The 24,288-nt window shown below is 36.1% G+C and overlaps 1 protein-coding gene across 1 annotated transcript in view; it reads left to right on the top strand.

Moving 5' to 3' along the window:
* Window positions 1–24,288, top strand: part of LOC145679642 (carboxypeptidase B-like) — an 86,939-nt gene that overhangs the window by 48,457 nt on the left and 14,194 nt on the right. Inside the window, exons 6-7 of the mRNA XM_081750216.1 lie at window positions 5,385–5,475; window positions 10,426–10,574. Coding sequence (XP_081606342.1) covers window positions 5,385–5,475; window positions 10,426–10,574 — 240 coding nt within the window. The remainder of the gene's footprint in view (window positions 1–5,384; window positions 5,476–10,425; window positions 10,575–24,288) is intronic.

Below are 24,288 nucleotides of genomic sequence, written 5' to 3' on the forward strand. Positions count from 1 at the left end.
GTCTATCGTAACTAGGGATGGGCAAAACCGGTTTTTATAAAAAAAACGAAAAACCGACATTTCTGTTTTCTCTAAGACCGGTTCGGTTTTTATATAGCCCCTATATGTTATACGCACCTGAAGCCCAAAAGAGAGTATTGATCTGAAATTGTGGATGAAAATTTACTAAATAAAACAATTGGGAAAATAGCTATCTCAAATGCAAACTTACCTCTTATGATCAGAGAGGCTATGTTTTCATTAGATACATACCTTGTTTATTTGCTTGCTGATCAGTAAATCTTAGACACTATCGTAAATTGAAATATTATTTTGATTGAGAAATTCTTCAAAATTAAGGTAAACCTAGATGTAACGTTTTGGAGGTTTCAATAGTGCATTCAAATTACTTTTACTAAGCAGAAGTTGAATTTTGAGAGCATGGAAAAGAGAACGAACACAGATTGTGGCTAGTTTTATTTTATTCTATCCTTCCACAGAGTAAAAGGTTATGTTGCTGAGCATTGCACAATATTTTACTACATATCTATATTATTAACATCTTGTCAAATGAAAAAGTCTTGGTGAATAAAAATTTATTTTTTAAAAAAATTTAATGACCTCAAATTTATAGCAATGACCAAATTCGTCGAACTAGTTTTGTTCCATGAAAATAATACTTATTATTGCACATATATTTATTGGTGAAACAAATACAGTTTAATGAATACTTTCAGTTTATTTAGAATTATTTATTGATGGTGTTTAAAAAAATAATTTCCACAAATATTTATCTTTGTACGTATGCGTGCTTAGTGGCCCAGAAAAGATGGTAAGATTGTGGTTTGATAATATCTGGGTTTAATTACTAATAGTAAAATATGAATTTTAGAATATTAACAGTAGAGCTCCTTCGTGGCTAAGCGGTTACCGTACGCGCCTTTGGCGTGGGAGTCCCGGATTCGATTCCTGGCGAGAGCTCATGTAGTTCGGATTCCACGTTAATCAGTAGGTCCGTTTCATATAGCCTCGTTGCTGAAGGGAACGTCAAACTCAAAATCAACTCAACTCGATATTAATAGTACACAAGATTTCCATTTAGGCCTACGTATGGTCGATATTAGAGTAAAGTGGTGATGTATGTTACGTGCAAAAAGCATGCGAGGCTATTTGGTAGAGGCCTATGTAAACTGGCGGTCCAATATTGAATATCCAATTTAAGTAATTTATCACATTTATCACGTAGAGTTGAATAAGTTGAATTTCAGTTTAGCGTCCCTTTCAGCAGCGAGGCTATGTGAGACGTGGACCTACTGATTAACGTGGAATCCGAACCACATGAGCTTCCGCCGGGAATCGAACGCGGGTCTCCCGCGCCAAGGGCGCATACGCTAACCGCTTAGCCACGGAGGAGCTCACTTATCACGTAGAGTATGCATAGCTGAAGGAAGTAAGTTCCAGAGTAGGGACATAGGGAGCATCAGGAAATCGATTGATAGTAGGTTGGTGTTACTCGTATAACTTCCATTTTCTCTGGTAAACAACGTATTGGAGTAGTATCTAGCGAGGAAATAAAATACTACGAAGCAGTGATGCCAATTTGGGGGAAAAGTCGCTAAATCTAGGGGATAGGATAGCGACAAAAAATATCTTTTTCGATTAGCTGCTTTTTTGGTGATTTTTGAATGACAATTTGGCGACTTACGTACAAATCTAGCGACTTTTGTGCTACCAACAACTTGTCCTTTTATAATGAAGTACTATTAGTCGAATCAGTTTAGATGCATGTTTGTTTTCCTTTTGTTTAGTTGAATTAGCGCAAGCATTGATGATCTGGGAAAGTATATAGCATGTAGGCTATATCCATATTTCCGCTATGATGGCTGCTAACGGAGACCAACTCCAATTTATAATGTCCTTCAGGTTACAGAGGTTCCGTTTAGAGGCAAAAATAATACGTTAGCAATAGTAAGTTGATAATTTGTAGAAACGTAAGTAAAAGTGAAGTGGATGTAAGATTCAATCCTTTGTTCGTTTTTCTAAACTCATTTTTGATTTTGCTAAACTGAAATTGATCATATATATATATATATATATATATATATATATATATATATATATATATATATATATATATATATATATATATATATATATATATATATATATATATATATCGTTCTAAATATGAAATTATTCTTAGTTGAGCTGAGCGAAGCGAAGCTCTTATACTCGGGTTAGCCGTTTGGTTGTCCGCGAACTCCACCTAGACCGTTTGGCCGATCTCAACCAAACTTAGCACGCTGATAGAGTATGTCGTGCTGAGTAACAACATAGGTCGAAATCAAAAATCCGATGTACCATCGAGGAATAATCACCGAAAAACGCTTCCTCCTAGACCGTTTGGCCGATCTCAACCAAACTTAGCACGCTGATAGAGTATGTCGTGCTGAGTGACAACATAGGTCGAAATCAAAAATCCGATGTACCATCGAGGAATAATCACCGCAAAACGCATGCATAGACTTAACATGGGGAAAAAGTTTTCACGCGATTTTTTTGTCAACAATTAAAAATGGCATTTATTATTGCATAATGGCCAGGAATGATTACGTAGTTTAAGCTCGCTCAGCTCATTTCATTGCAATCGGGTACATCCATTGCATTCCTAGTTACATATGATTCTTTCAATTTGAATTGACCACAAATTTAACACATACACATGCACACACACACACACACGCACACACATATATATATATATATATATATATATATATATATATATATGGAGAGAAAGAGACAGAATTCCACTAATAATTTTTTAGCGACTTTTCATCCGAAATTGGAGTCATTTCATCTGCCATTTAGCGACTTTTTGTGACAAATTGTTGGCAACACTGCTACGAAGAATGGTATCAATTTTTAGAGCATTTTTTATTAAGGAGTAGAATATTTATGAAAGGTTTGTTTCTGAGCGTAAAAGTCAGGACAATAACTGTAGATTTCAAGTTAAATAATAAAATCAGAAATAGTTTTCAGTTTTGCAAACTGATGAATGGAAGAGAGCTGGTGATTTGTTTGAGCACGGAAAAGATGTTACAAGATGAAACCTCAGCAAGAGAGGCAGCTCTAGAAACATGTCTTGAACAAGTGCAGAGATACTTGATGGTGTTCCCGCTGCGGCGGAAAACATTAATAGTTGAAAAATACAGTTCAAGAAAAAGGTTCCAAACACTATTTCTTCATTGTTACGCATATTTTGTGTATTATTATTATTATTATTATTATTATTATTATTATTATTATTATTATTATTATTATTATTATTATTATTATTATTATTATTATTATTATTAACATATTGTCAAAATCAGTGAATCAGTGGCAGTGTTCGTACTTTGAAAGAAATTTCCTTAATCCAGGGAAATTTCAAAGGTAAATTTAGCAAAAGGGATTTTTTCGATAAAACATGAAAATCGAGGGAAATTCTCGCGCCGGCTCATTGACCAATATAAATGCTTATTTTTTCTTTGTTCTTCAGAAATAAACCAATACAATAAAAATAGTTTGTGCATGTATGTTTCTGTGTGTGTGTGTGCGTTCAAAGTAGCCTAATTACCACCTATTGTTAGATGTGTGCGTCATTTTTTGTTTAAAAGAAGTTAAGGAAAAACAGAAGCCAAAAGCAAATTAATACAACAAATGTGGCTGGTACTTCGTTTAATATTGCTAAATTAATCTTATGAAATAACTTCAGTCATAGGAATTGAACACTCAACGAACTAGGAAAAATTTGGTACGAAAAGGGAATTTTTTGTGTGAGTCCAGGGAAATTTTCTTAAGGAAATCTACGAACATTGGTCAGAGGTGGCCCAAGCATACGCCTCTGTACTATTGTTAGAGTGAGTGTGGCAGTAGAAAGTAAATATTTGAATTATTAGAAACAAACGATATTTTGAAAGGAAGTTTCACAATTCCTTATTCATAGATTACTTTGATTGATTATGAGGTCAATATTTTGTATTCATTCACACTGTATTAAAACAATGTAAGTCAATATTTTAAAGACTTTTCTCTTTCTGGAGTCTGTAGAGCACGTTTATTATTTACAGTTGAAACAACATTGAAAGCCAAAATTTACGCATATGTACAAGGGTCGTTCAAGGTTGACCAGGACTTTTATTTCTTCAGAGGAAACAAATAGCACAAGAAGCACGAAACCATGTCAGCTTTTCAAAATATTCTCCGTGCACGTCGAGGCACCGTTGCCATCATTTTGCAGCTTCCTGATTCCTTTGGCGTAGATAGAATTTGGTTATTGTTGTAGCCACTGGACGACATTGTTCCGCAGTGCTTCATCTGTCGTGAATTCTTCCCTCCCAGATGGTCTTTAAGGGTTACAAACAAATGATAATCACTGGGGCTAAATATGAACTGTAGAGGGTATGGGGCAGAACTTCCCAGTGCATTTCGGCCAGAGTTTTTGTTGTCACTTAGCCGTGTGAGAGCGGAGATTGTCATGGAGAAAAATGACATTTGCAGACAACATCCCAGGTCTTTTCTTGCGAATGGACTTTCGTACAGCACCACTCAACAATGTGGAGTAATACCGGGTATTAATTGTACTTCCTTTGTACAGAAAATCCACATGGATAACACCCTGCATGCGAATGTGTCCATGGGCTTCATTTGTCACCAGCTCCTGTCCTTCGCGAAACTGTTCACACCATTCGTATACTCTTGTCTGTGCCATCGTTTGTTCACCATATTGTGCTTACAAACTTCTGAAAATCTGAGCTGGTTTAGCTTTCTCCTTCATAAGAAATTTGATTACACACCGCTGCTCCACAGTCAAAGACACACCGCTTGCCGCCATGTTCGCCGCAACTGCTGCGCATGCGCCAAATACGTCATGCCAGACGCTAGTTATTCAAGAAGGAATACATTACGTCACCCGCAAGTTTCATCATGATCCGGTTATTCATCGACGAAAATCCCGGTCAACCTTGATCGACCCTTGTAAAACACGTTATTGTACCAATAAATGATAACCCTATCTTTATAGATTCCTTAAAAGCAGCAAAAATGATCTTTAAAATAGTGACTATTGTTGTTTCAACAAATTACGATTTATTTAGGGGGTGAAACATAAACTTAAGCTATGCTCTTTAAAGAAAAAAAAATAAAAAATAAAAATAATAATAATAATAATAATAATAATAATAATAATAATAATAATAATAATAAGCAATGGAAATTGCAAGTCCATACGGGTATCACACCACCCAAATCAGTATTTATCAAGAAATCTACAAAATTTTCTTGCATTAGTACTTGTATTTTTGTACAACCAACAAATATTTAAGTGGATTTGATTGACTGGGATAAAAATTTGCTTTTAGGATCGTAGTTGGAGGAAGAGCCGTTCATACATAGAATTTTCCGATTGCGTTGGAGTAGACATCAACAGGAACTTCAGATTTAAACTAGATGGTAAGGCTCAATACATATCTGAATTATTGCTGGTGTTTAGAATCCTCATAACTAGTAGTAATGAGAAGGCAATTTATCTTTAAGTAGGAGTGTATTTTCCGAACCTCTTTTCAGAAGTTGATCACGGACAGGAACGTACAGGAACGTACGCAGGGTGTGGGTCCTAGGGGTCCGGACCCCCCGAAATTTCGATTTTTGGGTAAATTTAGCCTAATTTTAGTGGCAATTTTAAGAATTTTAATATAAAATACTCTCATATTGAGTTTGGACCCCCTCCGAAATAAATTCCTACGTACGCTACTGATCAGGGACACCATTCAGATGAACCAAGGTCACTGTTTTAAGAATTGTCGACGAATTCTCAGCAAGGAAATCAGGGACATCTTTTCGTGAATCGTTTTCTAACTTTCGATAGCATTTATTCAGATTTTTATAGACTTTCTTTAGACAATGAACGGAGATTGACATTTCTCCAAAGGTAGAAGATATAGTACTACCATGATTTTTTTTTTATTATTTATTTATTTTTTGCATTTCCTGAAGAAATCTGAATACCTTTCTCTACCTTTGAGGGTAATGGATGATCATAATTTCATTGGTATTACCAAGGCTTAAATTGTGTTAGACATGGAAATCAATCCAGGCTCTCTCTGTTAATAACTTACTAATGTTCCTGAATGTTTTTTTACATTAACTTGGATACTTACGCTTTTGTCGTATTTGTTGAGACCTAATTTTGTTTTATAAAAGAATATGTGTTTTTTATATTGCTCTGAAATAGGGACGCTTTTTCAAAACTTCTTATACGCCGAACGTTGTTAAAGACCAATAATCCTGACGGAATGTTCTCTGCTGAGTACTGAATGAACTTGACAAGGATGATCGAAGGTAGTCCGTTTTCTAGTGGTCACTTTTTTCATCCCGTGTGCAATTTAATGCTAGAGTATTCTAGATGGTATCATTTTGTTTCTTATAAGATACGGAATGACAAAAGTGATGGTGGACATATCAGACCCGCGACTGGGAGGGGGAGGTGGTTGGGGAAAATGATGAGTCATCGATCAATTAACAACCCCTTATAACTTCGCTCCTAATCATTCGATTTTATATATGTATATATATATTTTTAAAAAAGGTCTAAGTACGTTCTACACATTATGTTATTAGCACGTTTTACGTAAATGTAACCGTTTTGGTTAAAATTTGAAAAAAAAATTTCCGAAAAAATATTTCATTTGACAAAACATTCATTTTTTGTATTATGTCAAATAGCTAAATTTATAAAAGGAGCATGAAATAAGATTAAATTTTTATTTTCAAAACCCTTGTCATATAAAACGTAAGGAAAAGGACAGTATACAAAATCTAATATTTCACTCAAGAGAAGCAATTAATATTATTTAGTTATCATTACATCTACTTCTACAATTTATTATATTATGTGATCTATAATGTTCATAAGTATTTTAGAAATATGTTTTAATTATTATGGAATAAGTACTCCAGTCATGAGTCATCTTATTATATTCAATTACTGATAAGTATTATATTATATTCTTATAGAATATAGCATTATTTTCTTCTTCTAGTGTGAATCGACATGTTAGTGATAGGGCCCTTCCAGAATCCGAAGTTGTCCTTCTTATTTCAATCTTCATAACATTTTAACTACACTACGCTATGACACCACATTCAAAATGCACTAAGAAAAAACAAGAAATGGTTAAAAGGGGGACAAAGAAAACACACAAACACTTCCTGATTTCCGTTCTTTCACGTCACAGGGATCGGCAGTAGGCCGAAAGACGGACGAATGGTTCATGAAGGAATAGAATAAGAAGTCACATAATAAAGGCTTTTCCTTAATAGAATTATGACAGTGCTCAGTTTCTTCTTTCGGTTTCAGTTTCGAGAGTTTATCCTTCGCATTATCCTAGTAACAGATTCCCTATCTGCATTGTCCGCTTCGAGGTACCCATCTCATAAACCCTGATTCAGTTTATCACCATCATCATTATCATCAGCACCATCACAAAAGTCTAGTCCATTTGAGATTTCATAATCATCTTCTTCCTCACTCACATTACTGCATTTTTGTAGATCAGCAGAACAGGAACACATGTCTGTGCAAGAAAGTTTATTTAGAGCACATTTGTACGGGAGAGCACATTTTGATGGACTACATGAACATTTGACGACTGAGAAAAACTCTTCAGGTCCACAAGGAATATCACGCATTATTGGCTCGTATTTTCCTTTCCCATTAACAATCCAACCCGAGTCATCACTGTAAGTAGTTCAGGATTCGCAATATGTGCTTTACACCATATTAGGACTTGAAAACGTGCTCTTTTTATGGGCGGGCGCAGAGTATCTTGTGTTGGAGGCATGCATGATCGACTTGCTTTTTAATGAAAAACCACCACCGAAATTTTTCAGGGATACCACTAGAAAACTCACTAAGAGTGAAGATCCACTCTTAGCTGCCTTGTGTTTGTGGTAAACAAGAGCAATTCTAAAAATAGCTGGATTCTTTTCAGTTGCAGATCGTTGTTTTGTAATACTGATTTAAATAGTAATGGTGTATGAATTAAAATATCCATAGTACATCCGACAAAACGCACCTCCGTACAATGAAGTATTGCTGGAGTCATCGCTCTCGATAATACTCTTCAGCGTAGCTCAAGGTCAAAGTTGAGACTTGCTATTGCTTCGTGTTTACAATGGCGTGGCCGAAGGTTTAAACCTTGGTTTAAATCCTGCTAAAGAGAAAATTCTTCAGAAATAAGAGGAATGGTTTGGATTCAACTTTCATTCTTCAGAAAGAAGAGGAGAAAATAGTAGACTCCTCTTTCATGACCTCGCTGTTCCAGAGAAGGTAAAGTAAAAAATTTCTATCAACCCATAAAAGTCAAAAGATTTTTTTTTAGTGGCGGATGGCATTGCCACTAGAAGATAATCTAAACTAGTCAAGAACTAGCGATGTTTTGTCTGCCTAATTCGATCTTCGTTATTAACCTTAATAAACATGGATATTAAAACTCAATTTAAGACTTTGAAGACTTTGTTTGGTACTTACTTTAAAGTGAGACTTAGAATCATAAAATATCACATTTTAATCATATTTCTTTTTCACCCTGCATTACGTATATAAAATAGTTAATAATTTCAGACAAATTCGTTTCTGCCTTCTATGGAGATAATGCCTAGGCACATGAGATAACCCTTAGTTTTATTTCTGAGTGGATTAAGAACTGAAACCACTGAAAGAGGCAGTATGTGTCAAATGCGTATCTACGAAATATGGAAAGAACTTAATAGAGAGTAAAAGGAACACAGCGTGAGCCCAGGGCGCTCTACAGAAAGTGGAACTTCATGTTTGAGTTGAGTTGAGTTCGATTTTAACGTCCCGTTCAGCAGCGAGACTATATGAGGCGTGGACCTACTGATTAACGTGGAATCCTAACCAAATGAGCTCCCGCCGGGAATCGAACCCGGGTCTCTCACGCCAGAGGCGCGTACGCTAACCGCTTAGCCACCAAGGAGCTCTGCACTTCATGTTTGAATAGCCTGGAACTGTCATTATTCATAAAACCTAGGATGTTGTACTTAGCAAATTTTCTTTTTTCGACTGTCAAGCTGTTTTACTCATTAGCTTGAAAATAAATGGCTTACATGGGTTTCTTTATAACCTTTGCTCTAGTTGGTTTAAAACTGCTTGATTGTATTGGAATATAGAGTCCGTTTCAGCAACAAGGCTATATGAGACGTGGACCTCCATCCTTGGAATCAGTGTTCCATAAGCTTTCCAACGAGATATCAATCATTTCCCTGTGATAATTAGGGAGGACACCAATAGTGTTTCTTTCAGAAACAATGTTCCTGGGGGGCACACTCAGTATTCCGGGAGGCACTGCTGGTACTATTCTATTTATTATTATATTATAGTATAGTTTGTATTAGTTTGGTCCCAAAAAAAAGTCTGGAAGAAACACTGGTCACCAAGGCCCCAACGTGAGAGTCTATGATTTCGTTCAAATCCCTGCCCTGTGTATAAAACTTAGGGAGCGTTGAACCATTCATTTAGAACTAAAGCAGTGTAAGAATCAGTGGTGCCAATGGTTAAGATTTTAACATAAGAATGGTTGATTTTATGTAATACGTATTGTATTATATAAAGGATGGTTGAAGGTGGACAGAAAAGATTGAAATTCATAACATTTGACGATCAAAAACTAATTTTTTAAAGAAATTGTGGTCCCTTGGTAAGACAATCGCGTCAATATAACACCGCCATTGTCAAGTGTCAACAATATAAATCTGAACACAACAACCTTCCTTTGTGACCAGCGGCGCAAGTCTGTCGTCAACATTGAGGGGGACAAGTATAAGCTTTTTTTTTTTTTTAAGCGATGTTCAAAATATTTGTGAAGTAGAAAAACAATTCTGTGGAGGATCAGGGAGCAGATTTGTCTTCAACATTGGGAGGTGGGCAGATTTGAGGCTTATTCTGGGGAGACATAAATTTCATTTCACTTTCTTTGTGACAATCGTACACAAATCATATTTTTTTCACAAAAAACACATTTCAAATCGGATTATTGGGGGAACAGTACCCCCAGTTCCAAGATTGGAGGGGACATGTCCCCCTCATCCCCCCGGGATTTGCGCCAATGTTTGTGACACACACAGAGAGACAAAAAAATATCCGTACTATCTACCTGCTCAATTTGAACGATGTGTTGCGAATCAATGTGAACTGGAGAAACGCTGTGAATATAGCCTGTCATTCATTAGCAAGCACGAGCCTCTTTTGATGAGGTGAGTTCATCCGTTCAAACGAAAAATAAAATCGTTTATATTGTTGTTAGTTGCATAGTAAAATTATTAGACCACCGTAGGAACATAGTCTTACAAAATTATTATTATCTTCCTGATGCTTTGTTCCAGAGACCAAAGAGATGGAAGACTACCCTTGTTCTGAAATTTACAGTGGAGAGAAACCATTCTCAGAGCTAGAGGCTACGTATCTACGAGATTACCTGATGTCGCACAAGGAACACATTCGCTTGTATCTCTCCATTCATAGCTCTGCACAGGTAAAGTGAAAACGTTTGTCATTATCATTTTTCTATTGAATCTTTCAAGGAGGACGGATAGAACATGTATGTACTCACAGAAAGATGTCATACGCAGGGCCGTGCCGTGGAAAATCAGCGCCCGGGGCGAGAATATACGACGGCGCCCCCATACATATATTCCAAGCAATATTTCCTATCTTTTTTTCCTTTATTCTCCCGAATTTTTCGCCCCCGTTACTTCGGCACCCGGGGCCGTCGCCCCGCTCCCTCCACGGCACGGCCCTGATCATACGCACTGATTCTATGGAATTCATTTATTTGGTTAATATTACTTTAAATTGGCATTGTAACCAGGCCTGTATTTAGGTAAGTGCTATTCTGTGCTCGAGCACAGGGCGGCAAGGTTTTGGATTTTTTAAAAGATTCACAATAAAGTAATATTTGAAACTAGTAACCCACAGAGTCTGGTGTTGACCCACAGAATCAATCGCAAACGCGAGAAAATATATTCATGTGTTTAATTCACTCTAATTGCAGTAGTTACTAATTAGCTAGCTTATCTGACTATTCTTAAAAAAGTCATCCTCCTCCTCCCCCTCCCAACGAGTGAGGATGAACTTGAAAGTCATGAAAACTGATAACGTTAAACTCAACGACCTCGAAAACTATGGATTAAACACTAATATCTGTCGTTTTCGATTACTTTTAAAATCTCGCCCCCTCCCTGGGGAGTGGAGTATGACCTTGAAGTTCAATTGGATTAAAACTATCACTATTCATCTTAGCGGTCCCAAAAACTACGAATTCAACTCAAATATTGGTCGTTTCCAATTATTTTTAAAATGTCTCCATGTTGTTTTTATGGGAACTTCTCACCCCCAAAACTCAGTTCTGGTGTGACCTACTAGTAGGGAGCTGTAACAGCTCCAGCTCCTCCCTGACAGCTTTGAAACATTAAAATTTCATGTTTCTATTACATATTTCATGTTTCTCGAGTTGAAAAGCGCTAGATAGAGAGATAGACAGCTTATTATATTATTAATATAGATGGAATTTAACCATTACTGACGGTGAATAATGTAAACAATTCTTTTCTTATCAGTTATCACAAATAATTATTGGTGTCTCGGAGTGACGTCCACCAATCGAAGAGGTCAAGTCAACGGCAATTCTTTTTTTATTCAAACAACCTAAAACATACGAGAAAAGAAAACGCATACACAGGAGAAAAACGGTTTCTTTGGGAAGAGTTTATATATATATATATATATATATATATATATATATATATATATATATATATATATATATATATATATATATATATATATATATATGTGGGGGGGGGTATCCTAACAACATGAGGAAAGAAAATGCATATAGGAGAAAAAGTGTATTTGCAAATACCTTGGAAAGAGTTTCTCTTATTCGTTCGAGTAGCTTAAAAACATACAAAAGAATCCACATTCATGTACTCTAATATGCTATTTTTTTACATATGAAGTTTTATGAAATGCTTTTTATTAAACTCACTATAATCTTTAATTATGTGATAAGTTGAAAATAAATTACGTGAAAAACACCGCCTACTTTTTTTTTTTTTTAATTCCAAATTTTACTGTTACAATGATAAGAGAAGAGTAAATATTTAAGAACTTCAATCATAATTCAAGTGAAATTATGAAATATAAAAATGACAATGGTTTATTAAGAATTAATAGAATGCATTTCCTCCCGACAGTAAATTAAAACCTACATGAATAAATTACATTAAGAGAAGAAGAGAATGTGTCTCCAATGGATGAGTGGTTAAGCTCGTTCCATTGTAATTAAGGGTCCTGGGTTCGATTCTTCATGGGGACACAACTGGTTCAGACCGCAAGTTAAGCTGTAGGTTATGTCCTTACTACGTCATCATTATCCCATGGAAGGCAATGGTAAACTACCGTAGGTTCACCTTAAGAGGGAGAAGGAGTGCGCCACAGCGGCCAGAAGATTGGTGTTCAATTTAACATGGGATCTCAACCATTTTTTAGGCAAATCATGGTTTCATTTCGTTCTTTCGCAAAAATGTCTCAATAGCTCACTCAATATGATGCATCTCATTTTAAAGGTGCAATTTGAACGCTGTGCGTGATATTTTCTTCTTATAAATACAGATAATTATAATCCAAATTCTCATAAGAAAATGATCAAAATTAGAGGGAAAAGTCTTCTGTTTTTTTACAGTAAGGAAAAGAGCTAAAAACTTCGGACTTTTTTGAGAATGGAGTACTACCTTTGTATTTGTGCGCTACTGTACTATTTTTTCGCTGTTTCCAATAACATTCATTACACAATCGATGAGAAATTATATCCTTCATTATTGAATCTACAGAAATCAGAAATCAGATTTTTTCGTGTTCACGTACTTGGCCGTCTAACTGCTAGATGGCACTATAGTCATTCCTCATCCCACTTTCCTTCTCAGCGGGAGCCAGTCCTTTTGAAAACCTACTTTGAACTTCTTAGCAGGGGCGGGAGAAAGGAAGTCGTTGTGAAGAACGGGAACTTCAAACACGAGGAATAGCAAAATTTATGACCTCTTTAGTTGATGGTTTCTGTTTCAGCAGTACAGTGTATTTGTAGATGGTTTCTATGAGAAGTAATAATTTGTGTTGGTAGCGATAAAGTCAACCTTTCGACAGAGATTTGTGAAGGAGAAGCCGATCCAAAGTCTTCATTTATCTATTCCAAGAAAGAAATGAAAACTTCCTGCAGGACTGAGAATATACATACAAGAGAAAAAATAAAATACATTATTATAATCTTATTATAATAATCGAGTAGATTAATCCCCGAAATATTCTTTGTTTACCTGTCAAAAAATCAAGAATAATATAAAGCTCTTTCATCAGCTTCCATCGTACAACATACTAAACACAAACATTATATATATATATATATATATATATATATATATATATATATATATATATATATATATATATATAGTGGCGGATCCAGGATATGATCAAGGGAGGAGCTAAACCATAGTTTGTCTCTTTATCCAGAGTAAACAGGATTGAAGCCCATTTTATCCAGTGTATACCTGAACGTCAAGGGGGGGGGGGCTATAGCCTCTATAGCCACCTTTGGATCCGCGCCTGTATGTGTATACTGTTTACAGTGCCGGATTTACGTATAAGCTAAACAAGCTATAGCTTAGGGCCCTGCTCTCTTGGGGCCGAAAAATCTAAAGAAAAACTGGATATACATTTCTAAAATATAAGAAAATTAAAAAATAAAATAAAATGTATTAGTTGAGGTGCTACATCGCAGAAATCAACGAAAAACTGCAAATTGTGATAAGAACATCCCCGTTGGTATAAATAATGTTTAAGGTTATACAATGAAATTAAGTCGGGGAGGCATCGTCTAAAGTCAAAGAAATCCAAGATGGCGACCATATTTCAAAATGGCTACGCGGTTACAGTTTTTCTGTTATACGTCGTAGGAATTGAGTGTTTGGTATCGATTTATAGGTTTTTGAGGTCAAGGATTACAATTTTTATGTTAAAAACAAGTTATGAATTACTGTAGGTGTTTATCTGTTCCATATACTTTTTAAATTGAAACATAGGCGAAATCATTATACATTATTTTTATCTAAAAGTATATGATATAATGCTTCGTTTAAACTGAATATTTCTGAAGTTGAACAATGTTTCTGGACCATAACCAAACACATCGACAAGCACCACAGCCATTGATTCTTACATTCATTCATTCTTCACATTCATTCTTACAGTTGCATAATAGTGTACAAGACAGTCCAATATGTCTGCATCCACACTTGTTTCTACAGTTTGCACGTACATTTTATTAGTTCTCTACATGAATCCGAAATTTCTGACAAATCCGACTATTTCACGTGCCATGATGCATCATCCAACCACCGTCCCCAGTCGGTTGGAGAGGGTACACATATTGTGCGTTTGCTTGCTTGTCCCCAAACGTGTCCAGTTTGGAAAGCACTACGTAACACTTGTAATGCGTTCTTTGTCGGTGGCAGACTTTCAAGGGGACGTTTTTTGGTCATGAACAACTCCTGTCGTGCATTATTGACACTTCTACTGTTACTGGTTGAGGAGTATAGTAGTACCACGTATCTTTCATGAATGTCAAAAATTGCCGTTGGTATGGAATGGGTAAAATATGGAATACTGTCATAACCCGTAAAAGCATAGAAACCTGGTAAAGCTATATATCCTTTTCGCTTCCCATTGCTTCAGCTATAGCATGAACTGGAATAAATTCATAATTCTTTCCTGTTTCAAATGCAATACAAAGTTTATCCAGGCCCTTTGTTAACAAGGGAAAGAAGTAAGCAATTGCTAAGACTATGACATCGGGATCTACAGTGCGTATAACAATATTTTTGAAGCCGTTTCCTACTTTGTCTTGGAGGTGGAGTATTATCCTTGTGTCCGCTTCTTCATGGCCAGGGCAATGGGCACCAATTAGAGAACTTCGTGCAGTAATATTGCCTTTAATTTCTTCTCCTGCAGTAGTTAGAACCTGAATATTTGTAATATTATTTACAGCTAATGCTCCAAGTAGAGTAAAAAGCTCTTCTTTGTTGCTAGAATTCCTCAAGAAATCTTGCCAATGTTTAGGTAAAGTCACATGTGAAAGCACTTGTCTCCTGGTTTCAGCTCCTCTCTTCTGTTCAGCTGCACCTTTAATACCTGGTGTAATATATCTATCTCAAATCAAATCAATTCTTTGACAAGCAAAATTTTCAATGTCATTACCAATGTGAGGATAAAATGTGTTCATATAGTAGTCACCAAATGTTCTTGAAGAATGTGGTTTTGAAACGTTAATAAGAACTGCACCATCATAAACTATAGCATCACAGGTTCCAGGAAAGGGATTATCATTCTCGTCTGCAGTATTTTCTAGAATGTGTACTAAGTCAGATTTATTGCCTAATCTAAATTCGCCATTATTTGAAACTGCAGGCGGAAATGGTTGGTTTTCGTGCTTTAAAAAACTCTCCATATCCAACTGACGATTCTGTGTAACTATAAAGAGTCAAGAAAACAGCTTAACATTGTTTTTAAAGTCTTAAGTATACTATTGTGTTTGCTAGCGTCCTTCGCAGGAGTGTTAAACAGGGGTATTTTGTTCTTCTTCAAAGGTTGAAATATTGTTGTAGACTGTTTTACTAATATTTCCTCGATGAAACTACGAAATAGCTTAATACCAGTTGACTGTGCCGAATAAATTGATGCATTAACTTGCTTGTCTACGATAATCCTGTAGTCGATGACAATAAGATCTTCCAAAAATGGATTTCCAAACTGTCAATTTGTTGTAAAATGCTTGAACCTTTGCGACATATTTTACTTGATATGACTGGTACTGCTCATGATGGCGTCGATTGTTTACTTCAGGTTTTAGCTGAATGCCACTCTCAAATTCCTGTATTAACTCAGATTTCTGGCCTGGCAACCATTTAACGTCTTAGTGCCGATGGATACTGCTTCAGCCCTACGGCACCACCATCACCTTTCACTACTGCGTTATTTTGTTCATGTGCTTGGTCTATGCTAATTGCTGAGAAGATTCTGTTTGATTTTCTTCTCATAAACTGTCTAGAAGAAAATGAGCGATGTATGCCTGGTAGTTCAGACTCTGCATCAAATAGGTCTTTCAGATGGACTGGTAGCCAACAGGCATAGTTATGATGATCCAGGACAAAAAACAAGGAATCATGTCTTTTAATCAGTCACAATACAAAAAGTAGTTGTCTTCTCTAATTGAGCGAACAAAGAGAAGCAATAGGATTTCCACATCAAGACAAGTCAGCCAATATTTGAACACGACACTGTTTTGCAGCTCGCTCTTCACTCTATATGTCAAATTCAAGCTCGGAACCAGACTGGTGGTAAGCATCTTCCGACAAATGGTATAGTGCTGCTGTAGTCACTTGGTGAATCCCTCTGCCTTTCTTTACGTGGGGTTATTTTGAGATAGCTTTCAGCAATGTAATATCAGCTCCATCCACTTCCTGACATCCACTGACTCAAAACTCAGAAAGCTTGTTCGATGTGGAAGGCACCAAACATCACAATGAAATTTTCTCACCATACATGTCTGGATAGTTCCACTGAATCACTTTTAATAGTTCCACTGAATCGCTTTGCCATTTTCGATTGCCATCTTCACATACTCAAATCTGAAAAAAAAAAATTAAAAAACTAAAAACAGGGATTAGTTGGGTGTGCTTTTGTTACAACGAGTTTATTATTATATAAAAGAACTACAAATGTGAAACACTACACTTGTGATCAGGACGTTTATATATAATTAATAACACGTTTTTAACACACAAATTGCTATCCTTGACCTCATAAACTTATAAATCGATACCAAACACCCAATTCCTGCGACGTATAACAAAAAAACTGTATCCGCATATCCATTTTGAAATATGGCCGCCATCTTGAATTTCTTTGTGTTTAGACGATGCCTCTCCGACTAAATTTCATTGTAGAACCTTAAACATTATTTATACCAACGGGGATGTTCTTATCACAATTTGCAGTTTTTATACACGTAGCACCTCAACTATATATATACGTAGCAACAATGCTTCCTGCTGTGTAGCCTACGTTCATGTAATTAATGGGGCTCCTTCTGCTAGTCTGCTTCCTAAATTATCTCTAGTTTGTTCATTTCTGTATGTAGGGTGCCTATGTTCATCTGGACACATAAAGGACCCCATTACCTTAAACAGCTTGGGGCCCCACGAAACCTAAATCCGACTCTGACTATCTATTTATGCATGTTTGCTCCCTCTCTTTTCGAAGCAGTGTTTCTTTGATATTGCTTCAGATTCCGGCAGGTTTTACCAAGGAGGGAAGAGTCCTTATTCATTCCAGGCATTCAAACTAGGGACTGGACTACTTGCTTCCAACATTCTGTCCCCCATGTATCCCGGTCTGAATCAATTGCCTAAAGCCCATAAAACATTCAAATTCAAATGTAAATGTTGTTCATCAGTGTCGACACCGAAATATTTCTCAATCAATGGTAGGGGTGTTTGGTATCCTCAATCTGTCTCCCTCTTATTAGCGGAGAAATACTCTATATTCGGTAGTAATTTTTTTTTTTTTTTTTTTTAAAGTGCTGTTTAATGTATCGCATAGGAAACTAAATTTTTATATACCCTAGTAGTATAGAAACGCACCACACGGTACCTTACAAAATAAACATCCTATGTCAAGGATGCAAACATTAACAATAATAATAGAAAAACATACTAATAAACATTTTAAAGACATTCTTTCATTAATCAAGTCGCACTTAAAAGTAGAAAACAATTTTGGTTATGCATGACTAAAAAAAAAAAAAAAAAAAAAAAAAAAGGGGATGCGCTCTAATATAGGCTTACATACAGTTACTTTATAAATTCTTAAAATGACGCGCCCCATTCTTTTTATTTAGGCTTGCATAAATAAGATTATTTTTAACTTTTTAGTGCGAATTGATTAACAAAAGAATGTCTTTAAAAGGTGTTTTATCTTTTTTTTTTTATTCGTTGGACACATTTTCCAAATCCTAAAGTGATATGCAACCAGGGAAATAAGGGCTGGTTAAAGGCTAGTATTTATTTTAGGATAAAATAGTTGAAAATAAAAACATATTAAAATTTGCTTTTAAAATAAATAGATATATTGCAAAGTATGAAAGTAAAAATGAAATATTGTATTGTCGCCGGACTTACGTCGCTCTGTGACAGTTCTTAGTTCTATGACGTCAGGAAATAAGTTCAATGTATACGAACACTTATTCAATGTTTGAAACAAACACCTGTTACGTCCTTGTACACTCATCTCCAAAATGATTGTCGCATATCTATAACTGTCTTCATGTAAGAATATAATGTAATACTGAATTTGCTGGGTACTTTTAATACTGATACTATGTGTATAATCGGGAAATGTATATATGGTAAATTTCATAGGAAAATATTTATAAATACGAAAATTAGAATGAGTAAATCATAATGTTGCTAAATGGACACGAAAGTTTTATTTTCGTTTTATTGTTCTTATTTACTCCTCTTTTGACATGAAACTTGCATACATGTCTCTGCCGATTGTACACATACTAACATTATAAGAAATACCGGGTGAATTCGTTATCAAATTATATTCCTACAACAACATATTTATAGACATGCGACAATAATTTTGGAAATGAGTGTACCTTCCTGAAGAAGGTGACACATCTTTTAATTCTATTGTTAATGAAATGGTCTATTTCCCCAAATAAAAACCAATACCAAGCAGAGCATATGCTCCCTCCTGTCCTTCTAAGCCGGTACCCAAGGCTAAATGTAACATTGCGTCCCTTTCCTGTTGTAATAGGAAAAATTCAGGATGGTCAGCTACTGGTATCGATCCCAGGACCATTCGAATGTGAAGGCGAGACAGAGGGTAAATCTGGTGATCATATTTTGAAAAGAAAATAAAGAAATGGATTCCACTAAAAAAGAGTCACATTGCCAATACATTTCAGATCTTTGTCTGGGTTTTCTGCCTTTCAATTCCAAGTTTTTTTTTTTTTTTAACCACGAAGGCCCAAAATAAATTAGAATATCGACTCTCCCGTTTTTTTTTTTTTTTTTAAATATTTGCATGGTTCATTTTATATCAGACTCTTCCTGCACTATTCCCGCGTTATTTACCATAGGTAGAATCCTTTGAGAAAGAGACAGGCGACAAGTGCTTTAGTTCTCTATGGTATGTTTGTGACCGTTGTAGATATTTGAGTGGCTGACGGCTGATATCATGTTGGTCCCTCTTACAATATCTCTGTATTTATTTTCTCTTCAGTTCTGTTTCTCTTTTAGCCAAAAGAAAGGAATTTCACTCCTCTGTCCCATTTAAATCCTTAACCATCCCCCTCCTGCGCTGTCCAACTTTGACCAGATGCAGGGGCTAACGAAGGAAAAGGAGTGGTGCCATTTGCTTTGATGGCATTTCAGCAACAACCCCATCTGTTGCCAAAATAAGGAAACACTTTGCACTGCGATATCTTCGATTCGTCAAGGTCACTTGACTCCTTCCGACTCTTAACCAGAGACCTTCGAGACAAACACCTACCTTGGGACAAAATACCACATCATAATCATCATTGAGAGAATTAGGCCATTTAAAATTACGTTATTACTTTTGTAACTTGTAATACCTAAACTGCTACTCAATAAGAGCTGATATGTTTGCAAAATCAAGGCTTGTTTGCTTGTTTGAGACATAAGCTTGTGCGGTGGGGGCGGGGCGGCAAATTATTTAGAGCACAAGGGCGCACAGGCCTGATTGTGACTACGTGTAATGTTTTTGAATTTTGTCCTTAACGGGATTCAGAAGTTTTTTTCTTTTTTTTTTTTAAACGAAAATTGGTTTCATTCCTTGTTCGTATGCTTAGAAATTGCGCGAGATTATTCTGAGAAATTGCAACAATAATGATATTAATACTCTGAAGAGTGAGCATAGTGGCAGGTATCAACCAAAGTGGTTGCATGCGCATGTGACCTGAAATGCCGTCGTGGCTGTGACGTCAACTGAGTGGCAAGGAACAACGGGAAAAGGCGCGGCAAGAACTGACAAGTGGAAATTCTTTTGTGTACAGTTACGTGATATCGAGAATGACGATGTTCCAGGGGGCAATTATCTCCCTCAAGTTACGCATATGGAGAGCATTGAACGCGTTAAAGTACTTCAGACCCCATTTTATTCTGAAGGTCCGCTTCCCCTGTAGCCTCGGTACGAAACGGGATGTTGCACTTCAAATTAACTAACTAACGAATGGAATGTTCGTAATAATGATTAACGGTTACAAAGATATATAACAATGTATTGTCCCAAGAGAATACAATATCCATCTCGTATGTTATGGGCGACATTGTTGGGGCATTTTTACACTCACGAGAGAAGGACGCGATGTCACTCAGAGATAATTGGACCAAATTTGGTGTAGGAGTAGGTAATGGGAATAATAAAAAAAAAAGCGTGTAGAAGTATTTGTTTCGCAGGCGTTCGGAATCAGAAATAATGGGCACTACACTTCTGAAGAAGTATGGCCTGTTAATCAGATATTGATGGGACGGAGCCTTTGCTCGATGTTGCGTCCAATGCAGATGAAGTTAAATAAAGTAGAGTTAAAACAGAAAAGATGAGCTGAACAGAAAATGCGCCAATGTCCGCCCTCAGTTCCACAGGCTCTAGAAAGGTGTCGTTTTCACTGATCGATTGCAAATTTTGTATAGATTGTTCACTTCTAATTGAATATTTAAAGAAACATGGCCATTATTTCTTTATTATATTTTTTTAAGGTTACACTGGAAGTGTTGAAATTTTTTAAAAGGTAAAGCATCATATCCTACGAGTTATACATCCCAACATCACATATTTGTATGCAAGGGTTGTATGTCTCTCAGGCGTTTGTTTCATGACCAAATGATAATAAAAAACGAAGGATAACCATTTCTCAGTCTAAGATGACTATTTATTGTTTGAATGTTTTGCCTCATGAATACCATATATCAGTGACATTATAATTAACTGTGTATATATAAGTTATTTGCTTATTACATACTGCATGCAAGAAGAAAGAAAACACTGATGCACCCTATAACCAACCTAAACGAGGTTTACGTTCATTGTGACCTGCGTAATCACTGGGCCAACTTTTGGAGGATTCTATTCTATTAGTCAGGGGACGGCGGAAATGCACTTACTCTTGCCTTAATAACGGCCGAAGGAAGGACTGTTTGCGAAATAAAATGAAATAAAACACAGTTTATTTAGTTGTCTCAGAAGTTTGCTATGAAAAAGTAATACGCTGTGTAGACTGTGCAGGTTCAGCTAGAAGTATATTAAACCACGACAGTTATTCCTCAGGGAATTCGAATTACAATTTGGTCTTCTTCATTAATTATTTCTATAACTACGTAATAGCATTCTATTTCTTTGTTGTGTAAAATAGCTACCTTCAATTCCTCATGAGCAGTAATATCTATAAGATTTTATCAGTTGAAATGATTTATTTTAGTTATACAGAAATACTTATTTAAACAACAAAAGAAGAAATGTTTTTGTCGTCTTAATTAATATATGTGATTTATGTAAAGTTAAATGCTTGGATAATTTAGTCGATAGCTGAAATAGAGTTTGATTCAAAGAAAGAATTGATTTTTTTCTGGCGACGCGATTTTACCGACGTTTCGAATGCAGACATTGCATTCGTCTTCAGGGATTGTAATGGATTATCAGGGATTATTAGATCCCTGAAGATGAATGCGATGTCTGCATTCGAAACATCAGATGTCAATAACCTTCACCTGGCTGATAGCCCGAGAAGAGTTTGATTCAAAGAAAGAATTGATTTTTTTCTGGCGACGCGATTTTAGTAATTCTTCTTGGGCTAGTGAATGTATTGACATCCGACGTTTCGAATGGAGACATTGCATTCGTCTTCAGGGATTGTAATGGATTATCAGGGATTATTAGATCCCTGAAGATGAATGCGATGTCTGCATTCGAAACATTGGATGTCAATAACCTTCACCTGGCTGATAGCCCGAGAAGAGTTTGATTCAAAGAAAGAATTGATTTTTTTCTGGCGACGCGATTTTAGTAATTCTTCTTGGGCTAGCGAATGTATTGGCATCCGACGTTTCGAATGGAGACATTGCATTCGTCTTCAGGGATTGTAATGGATTATCAGGGATTATTAGATCCCTGAAGATGAATGCGATGTCTGCATTCGAAACATCAGATGTCAATAACCTTCACCTGGCTGATAGCCCGAGAAGAGTTTGATTCAAAGAAAGAATTGATTTTTTTCTGGCGACGCGATTTTAGTAATTCTTCTTGGGCTAGTGAATGTATTGACATCCGACGTTTCGAATGGAGATATTGCATTCGTCTTCAGGGATTGTAATGGATTATCAGGGATTAGTAGATCCCTGAAGATGAATGCGATGTCTGCATTCGAAACATTGGATGTCAATAACCTTCACCTGGCTGATAGCCCGAGAAGAGTTTGATTCAAAGAAAGAATTGATTTTTTTCTGGCGACGCGATTTTAGTAATTCTTCTTGGGCTAGTGAATATATTGACATCCGACGTTTCGAATGGAGACATTGCATTCGTCTTCAGGGATTGTAATGGATTATCAGGGATTAGTAGATCCCTGAAGATGAATGCGATGTCTGCATTCGAAACATTGGATGTCAATAACCTTCACCTGGCTGATAGCCCGAGAAGAGTTTGATTCAAAGAAAGAATTGATTTTTTTCTGGCGACGCGATTTTAGTAATTCTTCTTGGGCTAGTGAATGTATTGACATCCGACGTTTCGAATGGAGACATTGCATTCGTCTTCAGGGATTGTAATGGATTATCAGAGATTAGTAGATCCCTGAAGATGAATGCGATGTCTGCATTCGAAACATTGGATGTCAATAACCTTCACCTGGCTGATGGCCCGAGAAGAGTTTGATTCAAAGAAAGAATTGATTTTTTTCTGGCGACGCGATTTTAGTAATTCTTCTTGGGCTAGTGAATGTATTGACATCCGACGTTTCGAATGGAGATATTGCATTCGTCTTCAGGGATTGTAATGGATTATCAGGGATTAGTAGATCCCTGAAGATGAATGCGATGTCTGCATTCGAAACATTGGATGTCAATAACCTTCACCTGGCTGATAGCCCGAGAAGAGTTTGATTCAAAGAAAGAATTGATTTTTTTCTGGCGACGCGATTTTAGTAATTCTTCTTGGGCTAGTGAATGTATTGACATCCGACGTTTCGAATGGAGACATTGCATTCGTCTTCAGGGATTGTAATGGATTATCAGAGATTAGTAGATCCCTGAAGATGAATGCGATGTCTGCATTCGAAACATTGGATGTCAATAACCTTCACCTGGCTGATGGCCCGAGAAGAGTTTGATTCAAAGAAAGAATTGATTTTTTTCTGGCGACGCGATTTTATCGACGTTTCGAATGCAGACATTGCATTCGTCTTCAGGGATTGTAATGGATTATCAGGGATTATTAGATCCATGAAGATGTCTGTATTCGAAACGTCGGATGTCAATAACCTTCACCTGGCTGATGGCCCGAGAAGAGTTTGATTCAGTATGTCAGAATGTATTCACCAAAATATGTCAAAAAATTTACATTCAAAATGTTTGCCACTGAAAAGTAGATTCGTAACGCTATTTTGTAAGTAATCTTATAAATGAGAAATCTTTATTTATTGCACATCTAACTACTAAATGTGTTCCACACATTTTTATATACATACAAAGAAAAATAACTATGCTGTACTGTTTTGGAGTTATTCTGAAATAATTTCAATGTTTTGAAACAGGAATCACCTATATTTACTAATTTTAAATTTTCCTAATTCTGATAATTACTAAATTGTCATTTTTCGACATTTGTTTTAGAATATACTAACCCAAACCTGTTGATTTTAACTACAAATAACTGTCATAATAAACTACTACCATTAGATCAGCTGGTTTAATTTCTTTCAGAAAGACCACCAATCACTAGTACTTCCATTAAATATTGAAATTATTGAAATTAAGTTTAGTTCCACGAGCTACATTCTAGGCTGGATGCATACTAATCATAATATTTCAGTATTATTTTCCGAATTC

Source organism: Thermobia domestica, chromosome 2 (genome assembly GCF_964235325.1).
Source record: "Thermobia domestica chromosome 2, izTheDome1.hap1.1, whole genome shotgun sequence".
Lineage (NCBI taxonomy): Eukaryota > Metazoa > Arthropoda > Insecta > Zygentoma > Lepismatidae > Thermobia > Thermobia domestica.